The sequence below is a fragment of the Vidua chalybeata genome, chromosome 11, assembly GCF_026979565.1.
Source record: "Vidua chalybeata isolate OUT-0048 chromosome 11, bVidCha1 merged haplotype, whole genome shotgun sequence".
Lineage (NCBI taxonomy): Eukaryota > Metazoa > Chordata > Aves > Passeriformes > Viduidae > Vidua > Vidua chalybeata.
In genome coordinates this window covers 16,497,132-16,518,071 of record NC_071540.1, presented here as the reverse complement: position 1 = coordinate 16,518,071, position 20,940 = coordinate 16,497,132, and the positions used below count along the sequence as shown (strand labels likewise).

The window sequence follows — 20,940 nt, the reverse complement described above, 5'->3', positions numbered from 1 at the left end:
GTACCTTAGCAGAAATACTGATAAATACTGGGAAAAGATTTCCTTTTATAATGCTTATAATGTATTTTATGTGCTTATATGCTATAGTCCAATGAAGGAACATAAACTTCAGCCTTCTGGAATATTTTTAGGGCTAATAACTAATGTTAGGTATCTAGAATAAGTAATCTTGCCTTCTAGATAATAAGAAAGTATTTCATGTTTTGAAGATTTCAAGATGATGTGCGCATGTTTAATTTTTTAATTTTAAGGGAACAGGAAACTTTTGTGGCCATGCAAGAAGGATTTAAACAAACCAAGTTTGTTTTTAGATAATCAGAAGATTTCCCTGGAGAGTATATATTTTCCCAATTACCACTCCAAATAGTTACAAAGCACCATGTAAACCTATCCTACTACATGGATACTAATGCTCATTACTGTTATTTAGCAGCATTACAGGTGGAGCTTAGAGCAGTGAGCGCTTTCCTTTAGTACGTAGTGTGCCATAATGTTTGACTTGTTCTTGAAATGAAATGGTCAGAATATGTTAATCACAAACTCTCGTACAGAATGTCTGTCAGAAAAGTGCTAATGATTGCCTAGTGTGCCCCAAAGACAGAGATGTTAGTTTTGCTGTGCAAAAATTTGGTGTTATTCTGGAAAAGACCTTGCCCTTGGCTGCTGAACGTCACACGGACTGTGCAGTGCAGGCAAAGGCAGCACTGTATGCTCCAGGATCTTTACAATTCTTGCCTTGCTGATTCCATTAATGCAACAATCATAAATAGTTAGTGCAGGTTTTAAAAGGCAAGTTTGCACCTGTGAATTACTTCTGGAGGGAATCACAGATATTTTATGACATGTATAAGGATAAATACTGGTTTAATGACACTGGGGAAAAATAGATGGAATAGTCTCTAGTTTCTTTCTAAATGGCTAGAAGGAGTCTTCCAAAGTTAACAGCAAGAAAAAAGTGTCTGAATCACCTGTACATCTCCTACACTTTGCTGGAAATGTTCCTTCAGATGAGCACTGTGAGGTGTTTAATTAATTCCTCTGATGGCCACAGAATATCAAATTTTTATTCAAGATCATCTGAATATCTGAAATATTTCTACTTTCAGTTGTTTGGTAATGTACTTTCTCATTTTTTAAACCCTTCACAATACTATATGTATCAAAATGAACAGTCCTGTCCAAGTTAATCAATAAGCACTTCAATTTTTTTTGTATGGGTCAGAAGTGCAATTTATCTTCAATAAAAAAATCTATTTGGGCTCATTTTTTTTTTTAATAGTCTTAAAAAATATGATTAAAAAGTCAGATCTTTAAGAAACAAAGATATTTTTCAGGCTCTCTTTACCCCAGAATCTGTGTTTTATGATTTCAGTTTGTTTTGATTTCAAGACAAACTTCAGGAGAAAGTGCCCTGGAATGAGCATTTCCTCTAAGGAGAAAAGGGCTTCAATAGCTCCCTTTCCTTCTGTCAATGAGACAAATGGATACCAGGGAGTGAAAGTGAAAAAATCATGTTTATTAAAAAAAAATTGAATAAATATTGAATTGTGGAACCTTGACCCCCCAGAAAACCAACCACAGCCTCTCTTGGCCGCAGGCGCTTTCTCCTTGGCTGCAGTTCCGGGCAGAGCCAGCAGGGGCGCTGCTGGCTCCCGGCCGGGCAGGGGGTGCGATGATTCCCCCGCGGCTGCAGGGGGCGCTGTGGCGCGAGTCCGGCCGCCTTTCTCCGCACCGTAATGGCGTGGGATGGAGAAGAGCTTTCCTTCACAAACCCACCGGTGCCCCCTCTGCATAGCGAAAGGAGCTGTAGCAGGAAACCTCAGGAGCAGCAAGCTGGAACGGCAGGGCAGGCTCAACCTGGGGCAGCAAGCAAGAGGCAGCAGAAGCTCTGCAGCTGTAGCTGGACCACAGCACCTCCCAGACAGCTCCAGTGTAGCACAGACCCTGGAGCAGCTGTGGAGGCACGGCGGGGACTGGGCAGCAGCAGCCTGGCTCCCGAACATGGCAGAGACAGAGAGTCCCTGGGATTGCTCACCGGCGCTGGCTGTCCCTGGGTCTGGGCTGTGAGGAGGGTGGGGACAGCGCTCAGCAGGAAATGAGGGTGTTCCCTGGGCTGGCGGGCACGCACTGGCACTGGGCTTTCCAATGGCAGAGCAGCCAAAGAAGACAAGCTGGCAAGTCACAGTGCTGAAGCAAAACAAAAAGCCAAACCAAAAAGAAGCAGGCAAAACCCACAGAAATAGCAGGATCCCTGGTCAGAGATACTGGCTGCGTTGAAGAGAACATGCTGAATTGAAAGGGCTGCCTCCCATCCCACCTCCATCTCCCTCTGGAAACCCCATCTTGGCTTTCAAACATTGTGATCGATAGCCCCAGAGCTGGGGCAGGGACAGCTGCCACTCTGGACACAAACAGATCAAAAACCCCAAAAATTATATGGGATAATAAACCATCCCCAAGACATGGTTCTTTCCTTTTCTAGTGCCCATCTAGTCACAGACTCCTATGTCAGCAAGATTAAATCTAATTATGCAAGTAATTGTGGGCATTGTTCAATGAAGGGCATCCAGTGATAATCTAAATATGCTGTGTATACAGTGAAAAAAAAAGTATAATTCTAAAGAATTAGAGTCTGAAATGACTTGTTATTTGAAACAGCATAAAATATCTGAAGTTTTTGTTCCATTAGAATGATCTGCACTTTATTCACACACTAGAACTCATTCTCCAACAGTTGGCCACCATACCTTTCTTCAAACTATAGATTAACCACTGTTTAACATAAAAAGGTAATAATATCCCGTTCATCAAATGTTCTAGAAATAATGGTGAGGCAGACTCTGCATATTTGAGCTTGAGGTTTCTAGCATTTTAGGTGTTTAGTGTATAGTATGAAATGAAAACCACAGAACTATTAAAATAATAGTGACCTTCTGGAATAAATGATATATAATATCACAAGTTTTTTTTTTTTTTCAATGTCATCAAAGTTTTCCTTTTCTGACAAATGTTTATTTCTGTGGCTATAAGCCTTTGGGGATATAATGTCTTGGTAACACTAAAAACCCAAAGAAACATAGATTAAAACTCAAGTACAGATCTAGAACAAGTTTTGCATACCAGGGCACCAAAGAAGTCCCAGAGCCACTCAGTTAAGAGGAACCCATGTTCCTTTTCAGTATGAGGGCCCAAATTTGCTTATTTGTGTGTCATGACATTACTTACAGGCTCACACTTACAGATTTGAATGCCAAAAGGGACAATTATACCCACTGAACCCATCCTGGGTTGCACAGGAACGTTCTTCATCCATGTTCTGCATAAGGTCCCAAATTCTGATTTACTTAAACCACATTATTACAAAGTTATCATGTCTTAATTCGAAGTGATTCACAGAAAGTACACCATTGCTGGTAGTGAATCAAAGTCCCAGAAAAAGAATGCTATAACCTTAATGTTTAAAAGTGTGTCTCAACTCTAATTTTGAAGGGTAAACTTCCAGCCACTGGCACTTTTTATATCTCTTAGTTAATTTAATTTTCCAAACATTAAATCCTGCAAAGTGGTTTGTAACTTACTGAACAGATGGTCTCAGTGTTTCTTTACATTTTGTAAAATTTGGGAGCTAATGTGACGGCTCTGTCTAAAATTTTGTAGTTGCTTTAGAGTCATATTCTGAAACTTCATCCTAGATGTTAGGGTTCATTACTTGTGTTTAAAGTTCAAATTCATGTTATTTTGTATATTATTGGGAGAGAGCACTTTTATGAAGTGTGGGACTACAATAACTGCATTCACCAGATCAATGTAAGTAACTTCTTTCCTTCATTTTATTGCTTAGAAAAAGAATGTACCTCCTCTTAAAACGGCAAAATTTTGACTAACCAAAATGGAAAAATTAAATGCAAGGAAGATGCGCTCAGTTCTATGCCCCAGTTTTATTTCTGGTAAAAAAAAGTTTATTACTTATTGTCTTAAATCTGTACCCATGTGCTCAGTCACATGGCCAAAGAGACGTTTTCACTGTGCTATACTGGATCACTGCAAACAACTATATAATTACCCACATCTGTCTACAAACTGCTTTACATCTGCACAGATCTGTACCCTGCTGGAAACAGGAAAACAGCCTTGTTCGTTTGCAAAAAGTTCAAGTGCTAAATATGTGTTTGGATTCATTTACAGTCATAATAGTACCTAAGTGCAAAAGCTTAAAAAGAAGTCATCTATGAAAGATGCACATCTATAAAAAATTAACAATTAACCTTAGAATTTTTTTTTCAGTGTTTCGGTTATTAAAAATCCTATGGCATGAATGCAAAAATACCAATTAAACAAATTGAAACAGAACACTCTAGGAGTGTTCTGAAAGCAGGCACACGAAATATTAATAGAGTGTAAGGAGTTAAATAATTTGAGTTAGTGTCTCATATATTTTTTACTGTAGTAAAATACATTCACATTTTTTACCCAAACAATAACTGTCTTTTGGATATATCTGCCCAAAAATAAGAAAGGGGTTGGTTTTGCTGACCTGACAGACCATTCACTAGGCACAAGTGATTCACCATCAGCTGCATTTGGGAAATGAAGACGTAACAGCATTTTGTTCTCAATCTCAAACTGACTAAATAGTTTGCTGAGCCTGTTAGGGTATGTAAAAGAGCTGCTGTCACTTTAGAGAAGACAGTGAACCAAAAATTACATGATTTTCTCAAATGAAATTCATGACTAGTGAATCAATTGCCACTGAAATAACCCAGTTCTGCATCATCAGGGAACTCCATGGGGTGAATTCAGTGAGTGTTTGCATTAGTGGCACAGGAGCTCCCTGGTCCAGTGCAGCCAAGTGTGAGGGAGACAGAGGGAGTACATCAGCAACACTTTCCTGTCCTTGCAGCACTTTTGTAGCCTACATGATGTTCAAAAATACACCCCGAGTTTAGTTTTGAGGCCAAGTTCTCTGTGGAGTCAGCTGTGGACAGCCTGTGTTGTCCTCCAGGATTTCCTGTGCGTGGAGGCAGCAGAGAGAGGCAGTGGGATGCCAGGGAGCCGGAGATGGGCAGGGGCTTTAGCAGGGCTGCCAGGGGACTTCCCAAAGACAAGGCTAGCAACATCCAGGGAAATGCCACTGGCAGCACAAAGGGAAGGGATGGGAAGAGCAACGGAGCAGGGCTGAGTGGAGAAGTTCCTTACAGATCCTTCAGAATAGAACAAGTGGTTTGGGATTAGGAATGATCTTGGAATGGCTGTGTGTATTGCCCAAATTGTACATCCCTGCTGGTGAAGTGACTGCCTTATCCATATGCCACATGGGAGATTTACTGCTTCTCTGTGCTACACTCACACAAAAATGAGCAGCACAGATCTACCATAAGGAAAGATGCAGCAATCCTGTTGTGTTCTAGGATGCCATCCTTTTCCTGGAAGACAGACACAACCTTTTGCTCCAGGAATGTTCTGGAAAATTGTGAATATTTTCACTTAAGGGCCAAACCCTCACGTATCTTTTGGGTTTAGATACCTGAAAACCTTTTCAATGGCACGTTGGACATTTCCCTAATCATCTCAATCAAAAGCTGCAGATTTTTTATTAGTGGAAGTCATAACCTTACACCACTGGCAGATTCTGATAAGTAATTCAAACAGTGTCATACTTACAGCTGTGCAAAACTGAAGCTCTCCAGCACTTTAACAACCAAGGTCAACTTAGTTGGTTGAAGTCTGTTTTTAAATGACTTTTATAAAAATATTTAGCCCTAGGGCTTTTCATTTTCTTGGTACAGCTACCATATTTCTCAGCATTTGGTATTAACTTCACTGAAATAATTTTATAAAAGCAGTTTTTTAGTTTGATGTTCCAAAGTAGACTGTCCAAGGATAAGATAACTTACAATACACATCCATTAATGAAATTGTAATGTAGCCAGAAAACAGTTGTGATAGTACTTTTAAAAAAAATTATATTAGTTCATCACCCAGCTTTGCCAAAAGTGAGATAAATGCTGCTGCAATGAATTTTTCCCTTTGAAGGTCAGTATCCATACATGGAATGAATCCTTGCCATTCATGCTTTACAAGAGCAATAATAACATTTTCATGAACAGTTCAGCTTTAATAATGTGATGAGTTTGGTTAACAAAATCCCAACTCATCTTCTGTACTTCTTGCACAAAGCAAATAATTTTGTTTCCAAGTGAGTGTGGACCTCCTGGACTTCAGTGAGTGTCTGTGACCACGGTGAGCTGTGGCAGTGGAAACCCTCTGCAGTACAATGTCTGATCAACTTGATGCTGAGAACAGCTGCTAAAGTGGGTGAGCTACTTCCACTGGGGTTGCTGATGTTGCTGAAATTGGTGCAGCGTAGAACTGGTGCAGTTTTTCAGAGCTCTGCAGTGTACAAGGCTCAAAAGTCAGACTGACAGCACTGCTTTGTAGGACTGAAAACTCCAAAGATATGTTCAGTCCTATATAGGATTTATTAAGCTCATTAAAATAACACCCAGTCCTAGATGAGCCACAGCTTTACTTACTCTCTGTTGTGGCTCTTGAAACTCGGAGTGTGATTCCCTCACACAATAGCAGTGAGAAGCCACAGATCGAAAGCAGCTGCCACCATGTTTGCAGAGGGGAACGTGCTCTGAGCACTCAGCAGTTTCTGTCCCACAAGTGCTGCAGCCACCGGTTTACCCCGTTCAGAAATGTCTCTGTTTGAGTCACAGGTTCAAGTAACCTTCTCAGAAATGGAGCTACAGACTAGTCACTTCAAAAGAAAAAAAAGCCGCAAAACTTGCTGTAAACCAGCCTTGGTTCATCCTCTGCCTCCCTCAGTTAGGCTGTACGTGTCTCTGCGAAGCCGTACTGCACCACCGTATAATCAGAGGGGGAATGAAAAGGTAGGTCTTGCTATCAGTTCTTCTGTGAGATCTAAGGCTTATCACACAGCTCCTCTGCTAACCCTGAGGCTTACTTCTCAAGTACTTTCCAAATCTTGAGTAAGTGATATATCAACTAGTAAATATCTGTAGGCAATCCCCAGATATCCCCTCAATGCCTGAGAAAGTGTATGCATTTAAATGTACATCCAAAATATAACTTGGTGATTTCTCACTACTAAACAACATCCTCGGTGTCTAACCCAGCTCTTGGAAAGATCAACTGCCATTACACTGCAACTTTTAAGATGCTTGTTATCGTGGAATGGCTGCCTTTTGGTGGTAACAGGAGAAATGGCAGATGGACATGAAGTAAGAAAGATGTTTGGGAAAGGTTCTGTTAAAGCTGTTCTGAGCTCCACAAAATCCTAGAATTAATAAGGGGAACTGGACATCTTAGAAAAGTGTTACATTAAAGCAGAATTTATTTCAGTTAACTAAAGGAATTCTGCCTTGTGGCTTGGGGATAAAAAAAACTTAAAAGAATATTGTCCTTGGTTTGTCCACTGTCCTTTGGACACATATCTTCAAATGGACTGCAGAAAATCAAGGGTTGTGTAAGCTAAGATATATCAGCAATGCAAACTGCATATCCAAAATAAAAACTATATGTAAACTCAATCTCTTATTGATCAGTAAACAAGACCTTTTTTCCCCCGTAAACTAAATAGGCTACAAGAGTAGCAGTTAATAGCAGGGAAAGAAATTGCATCATTCATGGTACAAATAGAAGGTTCAGTTCATGTTAAACGGAGACCTGCCTTTCTTCTAAACAGAGCAGGTTGTCAGTGGTGTTTGACATGAGTGGATGGAGCACAAAAACTAACAGCAGCACAGCTGCAGAACAATTTGAATCACAGCCCACAGCAGCTTGTCAGTAAGTGGTCACCCTGTGCCACTGCAATACCTGATATGCTTCCGAGAGGCACTCACTAGAAATGCTGAAAGTGATGTCATGTCAGAAAGCCAAAGCACAGGATGGTGAAACAATGCAGGAAAAAGATCTGTCATCCTTTGTGGTGCCCATGATAAAGCTGGGGAGATGCTATTCAGCTGGGAGAAAGAACAGTCTTCTATCAATTCTGGCAATTTTTAAATGCTTCCTGAGGCAGCAAGAGGCAGCTCATAGGAGATTATGAACTACAACTGGTAGTCCACATGTTGAGCCATGCTGCTCTTCAATGAAAGCACATTCTCAGTGTAACAAAAGATTGATGAGAATAATAATGCAAAGCTTGGGATGTATACAATGAAAAAAAAGGGGCATCTCCCTTGGAGCTTGTAATTTTTATTATCTTGATCCATTTGATAAATGCCATACAACAGACTGTTCACACAGGCCTTAGTCAGCAGGGAGAGATGACAATGCCACCGTGGCACTCCTGCTTTAACCCATCATCAGATGCAAGTGCATGGGAAAGGCAATGGAAGTCATTTGCTGCCGGTGAAAAGTCTCCTTCCAATGGCCTCCAAATGCTGAGTGAGGACAGGGGAGGAGCACAGCTCTCTGATGCTCCTGAGTTCCATCAGGCCACACAGGCAGCCTGCTTGCTGTGTATTCTGATGCTGTATTTATACTTCAGCTTCCCTAAAAGCACTAACACATCACTATTGTGTGCAGAATGCTGCAGAGGGTCCTAAACCAGCAAAAAGTAGAGGAAGGAGCTGATCCAAATCATGCGGGCTCTGAAGGTGTTGCTCAGCACTCAAATATTTTCCTCTGAGAGACCCACATTTCCCACAGTTAATTGACAATCACCATTCTTGACACCAAGAGGCAAATAAATGCAGCATTGGGAAGGCCGTAAAAGCTGGCCAAGGGCCTCATCCTTTTCTTAAGAAACCTGAGGGTTTCTGTGTGTGTAGGGGGAAAGAGAAGCTATTTCATTGGTATATGTAAAAACAGATTATCAAGCACAGATTATCAACTTTCTCTGGTGTTTCCGTTATACCTTCTGTGTATCATCAATGCACAGATGATTAGGGCTTCTACTGCACATAAGACATAAAGACCATAAAGGTAAGTTAGAGGAACAGCCGGTCTTACTGAATTTTGCTATCTGAACTGCCTGTCTATTTAATTGCCTGTCTCACATTGTTTTTACACACAAAGACAGAAAAGTGGCCATTTTGCATTTCCACCGTAAAAAATGAAACAAGCAAAATACCCTAAAAACCACACACAAAAACACACCCCCAGAAATAATTTCTTTTTCATTGTTTCTTTCAATTTCCTGTTACTTTTATCACTGTTTCCATACCATGATGTATTTTGCTGACTGTACAAACACTGCATACCGCCATGTATTAATCTGCAGCAAACAGTAGCATAAAGTCTGTAATAGTGACCACATGAAAACAACACTGTCGAGTTCTTCATCATCTTTACCATGTCCTTTTCTGACTGTTGTAGCACAGTACATTGGTTCTGACTTGTCAGCACAGTAGAAAATGATGAACCAGTGCTAATATTTACTGAACACAATAGTGCAAGTTTTTTCTCAACTTTCCCAATTTTCAGATTGTGGAAAGCTTGAGTTTATGCACCTGGACTCTATTACAAACTCTTGTTTCCAGTTACTGCAGACAAATCACAAAGTTCTTGTCCCTCCTCAGCCAGTATTTATCATTCCTTCATGAACTTTCAGGTTATTTCCCCTGAAATCACGTGAAATCATTTTTGAACATAAATGTAGTTTTCCCTCTAATTCCTGGTACTTAGTTTGGGATCTAAAGTTTCCCTCCTCCTCCCCGTATAGCTTTTAATATGTGAGTCACATTCCTATTTAATTTGAAACTTTGCTGCTATGTTGCACCATTGCTGAACCTAAAAGTTTGCTACTTCTTCTGCTTATGTAGATATATTCAGTCACTTCTCATCAATGAAGGTCTTCTGTGCTGTCATCCTAAATTCCTGCATTCCCATTTGCACTGCAGTCTGCCATTCCTCCCTTACATTAATCACCAAAAGACTTTGTGATCAACATCTTTGCAGTTTCTCTCAGAACCCATTTACAAGCCCTGTAATAATTACAGTGCCTTTCCCTTCCATGTGAACCCTACTTCTCAGCATTTCTCCAGCACCTTTCCTGTCATATTTCATATGCTAAAATACCTGAAACTTATCACAAAAGATTTCTGGAAGACAAATTCATTAGGTGTATTAATGTAATTTCATATTTTGCAAAATTCTCCCTTCCCCAAAAAAAGAAAAATTTGAGAGCAAATTTCAACTGTGTAAGATTTAAAGGCAAGTCCATTAGTAGAGTTAAACAAATTTTACAAAGTCGTCTTTTAAAAAATCATGCAATGATTTTTAGATCATGCACTTTATTTTTAGATCTCTCATATTACTAAGAATAATAAGATACATGAGCAACGCTCTTTCTTTTGTTGGAGTGACTGCCAAGTGATGTCACAAAAAAGTTCATTGTATATGTGTGAAAGAATTTGACAGGTCAGGCTGGTCAGTTAGAAATGAGACTGTTTATATATCCATGTATTAGTAATCACCATTTCTTGGAAAAAAAACCCCTAACAACAGAACAACCACTTTGTGGGTTTATTAAAAGTTAATTAAAAGTTAGTGGATTTTTGATGTATATTCAGGTAAGGCAGACTGGCAATTCTGTACAGTATTAAGGAAGTCTATGAATCCAATCCAAAACCATAAATGTGGAAAAGCTGTGGATAAACCCTTTTAGATGCTGAAATGCTTTTCTCGTAGGAGAAACCTTGTTTTGTTCATCAAAAACATATTATTCCATTAATATAACTTTCCAGTAACATTGACTCAGTCATTTGCCTCATGCCATGCATTTACTGGAAAGTTTTCTAGTTTATCTTTAACCCCTTAGTCCCAGTTATTAAGAAGAGCTACAACAAGGAGCCAAAACTTCATTTTTATTTCAGGAGTTTGATTCAATGTTACTTAATCACCTCCTCTCTTTTTCTAGCCTTTTGTTTGCTTGTACCACACACTGCAACTTATTAGAAGTCTGGAATAGGCTGCCCTGGGCAGTGGTGGAATCACCATCCTTGCAGTGTTCAAAAGGCAGGTGGATGTGGCACTTGGGGCCACGACTCAGCAGTGAAGATGGTGGTGCTGGGTTAATGGTTGGACTCAATGGTCTTCGAAGACTTTTCCAAACGTAATGATCCTATGATTCTAAATCTAGACTGTGAGGGCTCTAAAGCAGAAACCAAGCCCACTATTCTGTTTTGTCCTTTGCTTTGCAAAGATATTAATTCAGAAGGTGTAGAAATTAGAATACTGGGATACAGCTTCTAAGGCAAGTGTGTTTGTGATCTCTGCAGACCATATCAACACCTTAGTCAATAACTATGTTTGTTTAATGACTGTAGTAAGTACAAAACTAAGAACTGCTATATGAGGTCAGACTAAAGGTCCACTTAGCTCAATGTGTTGTATATTCAAACAGAAATTAGTATTGGATGCTTAGGAAACAGCATCTATAGAGTAAGTGCTGCCCTTGCTCTGCCCTCACAGCTTCTCATGATTAGCAGTTTAAAGATTGGTTTGTGCTGAAAAGTATAAAGGGATCAATCTGCCAAGAACCTGTTTTACCATTCTTTGAAACCATTTACAATTCTGATTTCCACAACATCCCATGGCAAAGAGTTTTAAGATTTAAATATTGTAAAGTACTTCCCTTGTCTCCATCACTTGCCTAATTATTACCTTTGCTTGCATATCTTTTCTTGTGCAATGAGAAACAGCATTCATCTCTGACTTAACTGAACATCCCCCATCTGTCTTTTCTATACCATCCTATCACTTCTTTACCCAGCCAGAAAGTTTTCATAAGGTGTCATTTCACTGACAGCCACTCCATCCCCTGCAACACCCTGATGTGCCTTCTCTGCACCACTTCTGTGTCTCCTGGCAGTGGGTGCACTACTGCAGAGGTGGAAGCACCATGTTCCACAGGGACACAAGGATGATCGTCTTCTCTTTCATTCTCAATTGCTTTTTTAATAACATGTAAACTTGTGTTTGCCAGAAGTCTGATCCCATGGACTGGACACTCTTTAGGAGCTGAAACACATTTTCTGGTTTGGTTTCATTGGAAGGGAGTGTGGTCACTGCTCTCCAAGACAGTGCTGTGATGCAAGCAGAGGTGTGGTAACTGGGGATCATAGGGAGATTCACTTCAAAAGCATGCATGTGATCCAAAGTAAAATACTAACAAATTAACATACTAACATGGACACCCCCAGAAACCTTCCACAATGATTGCAAGATTTCACCAGAATAGTAACATCTTCTTCAGGGCTCATTTTTATGCATGCATAGTCAGGATTATTTTTCCTTTGATCATTAGCTTGCATTTGTAAGCACTGAATTTCAGTTGCTGTCATTCAGCTCTTCACTGCCAACTTTTGTCTTGACAATTATAATAATAATAATCTATAAATTATCAGGAGTAAATGTGATTATTTTCAAGAAATTGATGGCTCTGTTATACAACACAGGTCTCAATACCAGTGTCTGAAACCTCTATTCATAGACACCTCTCTGTAAACCAGGTGGTCTAAGAGATGATCAAACCTTCTGGACCATAGTTTGGTTTTGTTACCAGCTGCTCCTGTGGGATCTTACAAAAAGGTTTCTTGAAGAACCCTTTACACCATCCAGAGTAATTCTCTAAATATTGACCCTAGGATGTGTGAGATGTCGTATAAAAATGTTACCTCTTGTCCAAACAAAGACATGTTCACATGTCTCTGCTAATTCTATTTCTTTTGACAGTGGCTACTAATCTGCATGCAATGGCTCTCAGACTTAGTACTGTGTAGTCCTTCTTAATCCATTTGTTATGAGCATATATAAGTGATTAATGTAAGATGATTTCACCAAACCCCAACAAAATCTAAATAAATGCATTGAAGAACCTGAAGGAAGAAAATATCCTCATTGTTTCTGGTTTGCTCCTCTGAAGGAATGGGGTGCAAGTTTTGTGGGTGCTCTGTGAGACATCTGAGAAAGCCCAAGTAGGGGAACTGCTATTTTCAGACAGAAGTGTCTTTCTGACAGATGTTTTAAATGATGGTTCTGTTTCAGTGTTCTGTTGTAGTCTCCTGCTCATACTACCTTTTACCATTTTGTAAGAGTCAGCCTAATTCCTCTTTTTGGTGAGGCATGAGATGAACCATTTTTTTACACAGGTCAATCATATCAATTTCTTGTGAAAATCTTTAGAGACCTAATAGATTTGCAGCAATATTTTATATCAGGACTTGTAATGAGATAGTACTGAAATAGTACTGTAATCTACATTTGCTCTGTGCAATAGAGTAAAACAGACGGAAGTGTATTTCCTTTTAGTGTTGCAATATTACCAATGTAAAGTTTTAATAGTAAACAAAGAGTGTGACTCTGTAATTCACAGGCAGAAAGGATGAATTTCCTTTTGTCAAAACCAAAATATTTGTATTTGCATAAATGTACATTACAAACATTTGATTTTAATGATATTGTTCTAATAGTTTGCATGCAAGAAACAGTTAACTATTTAATATTTTTTTTGCCAGTGTCAGGATGCCAGTGCCATAAAATGTGCTGCAAAAATGATCTGAAAAATATATGGATAAGAAGGAACAACAAAAAGAGATTGCACTGATGAAAATGTACAGAGCCAAGAAACTGTACTAATGCTAGAAGTCAAATGAATGGACAAAGAAATGCTATTTACAACGTAGCTGGCCATCACAATCACTCCATTGATTAAAAAAAACATAATTAGCCCATTTCCTTCAATATTAGACCACATTTAAATTTTGCCATTATTTGAGCTGTCTCTCTCAAAGTATTTTAACTTTCAGAAGCAATTACTAAGCAGTGAGTTTATTGCTGGATTTTAATATTCAATCAAAGACCAGCCCAATATAAAGCACTATATTTGTCATTCAGGAAGTGTTACAAGAAATGATGCAATTTTAAGCTTTGGATTTTTATGGGCACTGAAGGGAAGGAAGTCAGTTCAGTTCAGTGGCTTTGGTGGTACCTTCACATCAAATGTTCATGCTTTTAAGAGTGACAAGGGTGCATTTCAGTGTCCCTCCCAAGCAGCAGCACACTTAAGACTTGTACCTTGAAACAAGCTACACTTGAGCCAGATAAAAGGCTTTATCAAGATTGTAACAAGAAATCAATTGGTTTTGGGTGTCCCAAAATATGCTCAGCAGTTTACAATGTAATGAGGAAGTTTGGCTTGTGGTACAGTGATGATGTAGGTAAACAAGACACTCACGGCCATTGCAATGTTCCATATGCAGCTCTAAATTGGAATTTCTTAGTAAGACAATGAATATTGCCAGAGTTATCCAGGTCTGCTTTTGAACCTTGCTCAGTAACTTTAATTTAGAGAAGTCCCATGGCGTGGGCAGAGGGGAGCTCTGGTTAACTCTTTGTTACTGTCTTTATACCTCAATTTATACCTCAGATGATTGGCCAGTATAGGACTGAGGAATACAGTCTGCACTGCAAATCACACCACATTTGGAACAGAGTCCTGAAAACTTTCATTAGGCAACAAATCTTCTGGATTTCTACCTACTGACGTTAATACTGCTTGGAGGTTATTTGATTTTGAGGACAGTTGTCTTCTAAACACTGATTTTGAGAACAGATCAGTGATAATGTATTGATAAATAGCTGATTCTTCAAAATAGTTGTTAGTAAAGCTTTTGCACTAAAAAAATTGAAAAGATGTTACTTACAGACAACTAAATCTTACAGCTTATGAGTGCCAGCTCAGTATTACTGAAATCAGCATTGTATCCACAGTTTGCCAGTGTACAGGAGTGGGTGCTTACCTGTTCTATATTCCTAAATTCCACTTCAAAGCACTGTTTCCTGCTTGTGAAGTAAATCCTATTCCTTCACCACAGAGCAGTTGTATCAATACAGAAGTTGATTTCAGAAATAATAACCTTTACTAAAATATACCATCTTCTTCCAAGTCACCTCTGTCTTAGAAAATACACGTGAAATAATTAGAAAATAGATTTCTGCTTTTCAGTTCAATAAGCAGGTTTTTATCTCTGCTGAAAAATGACTCCATTGAAAGAGATGCAAGATGGAAAGCACAACACTCAAAAACTTGCATTTCCTTGTAAAGCAAAGATGATTTTCTAAAGCCTGCATCTCAAGCCAAACCTTGCATCCAAAAGTTCAACCCTGTTCTCTCCCATCTGCATGTCTCCACATGTCATAGGGATTCAGCAGCCCCAACAGTACCATTATTATCTTCAAGTTTTGACTTTGCTGGTACCTGAGTGCAGGTACAAATGGGAAATGTTGCAATTATCTGGAAGTATGTTATCTTTCTAGTGGATCATGTGAGCTGAAATAAACTGCAGCTCATTCTTACACTGCTGATTAAACAGACCAAGATTGAATTGAAATGTGCCACTGTGGTGGACATGCTCCTAGCCACGGACATTGCATCATTTCAGTGAGAAGATGCCATTTTTAAAAATGTCATTTCTTCCCTTTAATGCAATAACTATTGAGCTTTAAAGACTGGTTTTATTACTGTGATCCAGAAATGTGTACATGTTAAGTCCCCTTCAGAGAACTGGCTGTAATCTTTAGATCACTTATCAAAGGTGTAATGCAATCTGACACAATGGTAAATTACCACTTTAGATTTCAACTTCATCACACCTGAAAGTCTAATGGTGTTCATTGCATACCACTTCCCCAAAATATTAAATAAAAAAAAGCATTGAGATGCGATTAAAGAGCATCTCGTCACACTGATAACTGGTTCACATATTCATCAGCAAAGGAGGTTTATTACTACAGTAGAAAGGATACTCCGGGCTTGGAAAAAAAAAGTTAGGATTTCTTTTGCCCTCTACAGACATCTCACTGACTTAAAATAGCAGAGTCTGTGAGATAACTGTCTGCATTCAGGTAATATACACGGAACTGTACATGAAAAATTAAAAATGTTACTTCAAGTTACTGAAAATTTTAATGTGAAATCAAGAAAGTTGGTATTTAAAAGTAAATACATTTCCCTTTCTGTCTGTTGCCGAAATGAATGAGTATTTCCTGTCAATGCATCCAACAGTGTACTGTAAAACACAAGGCAAACCAGGGCAGCCTTACTGAAGGCTACTCTGAAGACCCTTTTTGTCAGTCCTTTATTTTCAGATTATTATTTCTAAGGAAACATGCACCATAGGTCTTTAATATTTAACAGGTTACCTCTTAAGAGGAAAAGCAAGGAAAAAAAAAAAAAGGGAATATTCCATGACACTTTCACCCACTCATAAAAGCTTGAAATCATAAGCACATGAAAGTCAAGCAAAGCCAAACCAGTATTTCATATAGCCTGAGAATTACACTAAAACATACACAACATTCTTTACTGGTAAAGGAAAAAAAATGTACTTTAAAACATCAAAATGAACACCTATATTTTACCATATAATTGAATCATTATCTTTAGCTGTGAAGTGTCTTGGTTCTGCCACACAGGTCTAGAACTGACTACCAGGAAACACAGAACTCCTAATGGGTGTTCTTTTGCTTCTAGAATAAATCAGTGCCTGTTTCACACTCCTAACCTAAATATAATAGGAGGCATTACAGATTATTAAAAGCCATTTCTAACTGGAAAATGGTACCTACCTAACCAAACACTGAGGTTATTTTGTCTGTGATCTTATTTTGCTTCAATATAAAGGCAGTAATTGAATTTATCTTTAAGTTTAAAAGGTTGAAAAGCCTTTTAAAATGACATGACAGTAGAAAATGAAAGAACTGACAGGATAAATATGCACATCTATTTCCAAAACTTCAAAATTTATAAAAGTTTCTTGGGTACCACCAAAGTATGATGAGTTCATACAGGCAATATACACACTGCACTTTTCCATGTGCTTTATCAGGGCTTCTATGTTGTGATTGGCCTTAAAAATCATTTTTTCAGCCAGTATTATATTCTCCAATTGCAGAGTTATTATTGGTCTTACTTGATGAAGTTCAGTAAGAATCCTTAAAGGATTTGGATATTACTAATGATTGAAAGGGGAATCAGGAGTGCATTATACATTTGGAATGTCACCATAAGATCCAAATTGTTTATTTACACCCACAGTCCCAAATTATTTCAAGGTAAAATCCTGAAACTGTTTAATGGTTATCTTGTGATAACATTTTACTTGTTCAAGAATTTGGACTGCTCTGAGGGCACAAAGCATTTCATCTCATTTGCAAACTGGTGTGGGACATCCAAGCTCTAAGAACTTCTTTCTAATAAATCCCCTGGATGCAGCTGCTTTTTGGGAAGGGGAAAAAGAAGGGAGGCAAAATGGAGGCATCTTTTAAATGAAGCCCCTACCATCTACACAGTTGCTACCTATTAGACATACAAACTCTTCAGCTTTCTAGACATTTCTTCTGACCTCTGTCATGGAGAACTTCCCAGTGAAGATGCAAAATGCAAATAGATTGATAACTGAAGCCCTGCACATATTTTTGCGACATGTCCAACATGTAGATGAAGATTTTACACTGTGACCAGTTGAGGTCATTTTCCAAACACCTCACACAACAAAAAAGGAACAGCCACACTTCTTCCACCTACCTGTTCTGGTGGAGACAATTCTTCCATATTGTACAATGATAAGCAAAAGTATTTCAAGTGGAGTAACAAAGAAAGGAAGTGATTCAGAGGCTTTGAACCACACTACCAAAAATTCATTCCTCCATGCAAATGCCTGCAAAGAGACTGGGCCTAGCATTGCCTGCAAACTGGGCTGTTGGTCTGCTCCCTCACAGAACACACCAGGTGACCACTCGAGCAACCTCACTTGGATGTCACACGGTGACACTGCCCACATCCAGCTACCAAACGTCATCGTCTTGCAACACAAGGATCATAAAACAGCAAAATTTTTTAATGATGAGTCAGAGCTAAACCAGCAAGGCTACCATTAGCCTAAGATATACTAGCTTTATTTCTTTCTAGAACTAATCCAAACGTCTAAAGAGAACTCAGACAACACCAGGCAAAGGTCTTCTATGCATCCCAGAAACTACTAATCCTAAAATTGTATCACTAACTTTTTTGGGTCAAAGTTGTTAATTAGAACTCCCACTGGCTATTTTGGAGTCACAACAGCAATACAGCTGACATATAATATCCTTAAAATTACGAAGTTAAAAATGGCAGATACTGCAAAATGGGGGGGGAAGGTCAATGACACTATTCAGATCATCATGTACTTCCGATAATTTAACACCACGTAGGAGAGTTTAAGTGCTGTTCACTTCAGAGGAGGTTTGTGTCACACACGGTAAAATACCATCGTAATAGAGCAATGTCATCCCTTAGCTGTGACCTCTGCTAAAGACTTTGAAAGACAACGACAAAGTGAAAACTGTCTATGTGAAACCTGTCAGATTCTGCACTTGCACTTAAGACCCTACAGCTGATCATCAAGATCATCAAACGGAGAATAAGTCCAACCATGTCCAACCAACCACAGCAGCAGTTCCACACCCAAGCACACCCTCATGGTTGAGCAGTACCCATCACTGGCACACAGCTCCAACTGGAAGGTGATGTTTTCTGTCCTAGCTCTTAAATTGTGCACTCCAGAGAACCTCAATGCAAACGGCCATTTCACCAGGAAATGTGGAGCCTGAGGAGGTGCTCCAGACCAAGAAGCGCAGGACATCCAGTCATTTTTGGTGTTTTTAACACTTCCACCCTGGTTCCACTCACTGGAACTGGATATTTCAAACACCCATGTCCAGTCTGTCTTATTTTTCATTTCAGCTTTCTCCCTTCTTCTTCTCTGGCGTGGCAAGAGTGGCTAGACTCGTTCTCAGTTGGGGCATTGGAACTGGGTACCGGAGGTCAAAATTCGGGTGGGTCTCGCCCACTGCCCGCCAGATCCTTTTTCCCTGCCTGCCCCCGACCCGGCGGCCGTCGCCCGATGCTGCCCCGCCGCTGTCGCCGCCGCCGCGGCCGGGGGGCAGCGCACGCCGGGCTGCGGGGCCGGGGGCCGCCGCCCGCCCCACCTCGCACCCCGGACCGCCCGGAGCGGGGCCCCCGCCAAACTTTGCGGCCCGCGGGGAGCCGGGGCCCGGCCCGGCCGCCGCCCCCGCCACCCCCGCAGCACCCCGGGCAGGAGGTGAAGCAACCTGGCGCCGGCTCCTGCACTTTGCACAGCGGGCGCAGAGCCGCCTCCATCCCTGCGCCTCCCGGCAGCGCTAAGGCGCATTTTTTCGCACTAATCTGCACATTCAGCACGTCCAGAGCGCCTATGACTTTACCTGGACTTTCTCCACTCTCCGGGCTCATCACACCGCGATCGCCTCCCCATCCTACCGCTAACTCTCGCTCTCCTTCACTCCTTCCTCCTTCCCTCTTGTAAGGCCTGCTAAGATCAAGCCCGATGGAAAGTAGAGAGAGAAAGAGAAAGAGAGAGGCAGCGGGAAGGGAGGGGAGCCGCTCCATCCCTCCCTGCCCCCCCCGGGCACACACGCCAGCCCTTTTCCCCCACCCCAGCCCTTCCCTCGGCGATTTCCTCCGCTCTTCGGCAACTACGAGGGCTCGGCGGAGCGGCTCCGAACGCGCCTCCGCTGCCCTCGGCGGCGCCCCGGCCGGCGCCCCCCCGCCGCCCGCCCGCCCCGCGGCCCCCGGTACCTCGTAAAGGTCCCCCGAAGCCATGCTGGGGTGCGGGACCGGGCTCCTCCGCGCCGTCTCCCTCTTTCCACCTCTCCCGCTCCCCCACTCGCTCTCTCTGTTGAGTAAACTGTGTTTTGCAGAATGACAGGCTTTGGGGCTGGCTGTGCGCAGAATCAGAGGCGAGGAGAGCGGAGAGGCAGGCGGCGGGGCTGGCGTAACCAGCAGCAGCAGCAGCTCGGGCGCACAGCGCCGGGAGCCGCGTCTCCCCCGCGGCGGCGGGGCCGGCGCCCCCCGCCCTCCCCTCACACCCCGCCCGCCGCCGCCGCCTCCCGCCCCGGGCGGGGACCGGGACTGGGACGGGTCCCCCCGCGCCCTCCCTCCGGGAAAGTCCCCGGGCCGCTCTGACGGCGGCCTCCTCTCCCTCCTCCTCCCTCCGCCCCCCCCCCCCCCCCCCGCCTCAAACTCTTTCCGCGGCTAAAATAAATAAATAAAAAAATAATAATTAAAAAAAAAAAAAAAAGAAAGAAATAGAGGGGCGGGCGGGAGGAGTGGGTGCCGGAGCGGGCGCTCGGCGGGGAGGGCCGCGCCGCCCGCCCAAGGTCACCACGGGGAGAGGCGGGCGCGGGGCCTCGGGCGGCCCTGCTGGCACCTTCCGCCCCCCCCGGCGCCGCGTGGCCGCCGCGCCGCCCATGGCCATCGCCGAGGGAGCCGAGCTGGCGGGAGCGCCCGAGGAGCGGCGGCCCGGGAAGCGCGGCGGGGCTCGGGGACACCTCTCGCCCCCGCTCCCCGCCGGGCCTCTCCCGCTGTGCCCCAGCCATTTTGCAGGTTCGCCAGCCCACTCGGGGATATGAAAGCCAGCGGCGTCCCGCCACCTGTTCTTCACGTGGAGGCGGTGGCCGGAATTTTGAAGCGGCTGGGGGATGCTCGGCGACGCGCAGCCATCGGCCATCGCCACTTTAGAGCCGTCCGTGTCGTTTCTTGGAGGAAAAATGCCGCCCTATGGCCTCTGGTGTCCCCGCGGTGCTTACCTGAGAGATGGGGAACGTGTGAAGGTGATGCCGGGTGAGCCGGGCTGCGCCTTCACTGACCAGCGGCCTTCGCCGGCCTTCGCCGCATCACTGCAGAGCCCGAGGAGCTTCTCTCACAGGAGCCCGGCCGTGAGTGACCGAGTCCGGACATTTTCAAGAGCGGTCTGGACGCAATCCCGTGCCATGTGCTCTGGGATGACCCTAGAGCAGGGTGGTTGGACCAGATGACCCGCTAGGATCCCTTCCACTATGACTGATGCTGTGAACTGGTGATTCTGTGAAGAGGAACGAGCTCATGGT

The 20,940-nt window shown here is 42.2% G+C and overlaps 1 protein-coding gene across 1 annotated transcript in view; it reads right to left on the bottom strand.

The window, feature by feature from the left end:
• Positions 1-19,990, bottom strand: part of CDYL2 (chromodomain Y like 2) — a 56,471-nt gene extending 36,481 nt beyond the window's left edge. The window contains exon 1 of the mRNA XM_053952906.1: positions 19,631-19,990. Coding sequence (XP_053808881.1) covers positions 19,631-19,654 — 24 coding nt within the window. The 5' untranslated portion in view covers positions 19,655-19,990. The remainder of the gene's footprint in view (positions 1-19,630) is intronic.
• Between the last annotated feature and the right edge of the window lie 950 nt (positions 19,991-20,940).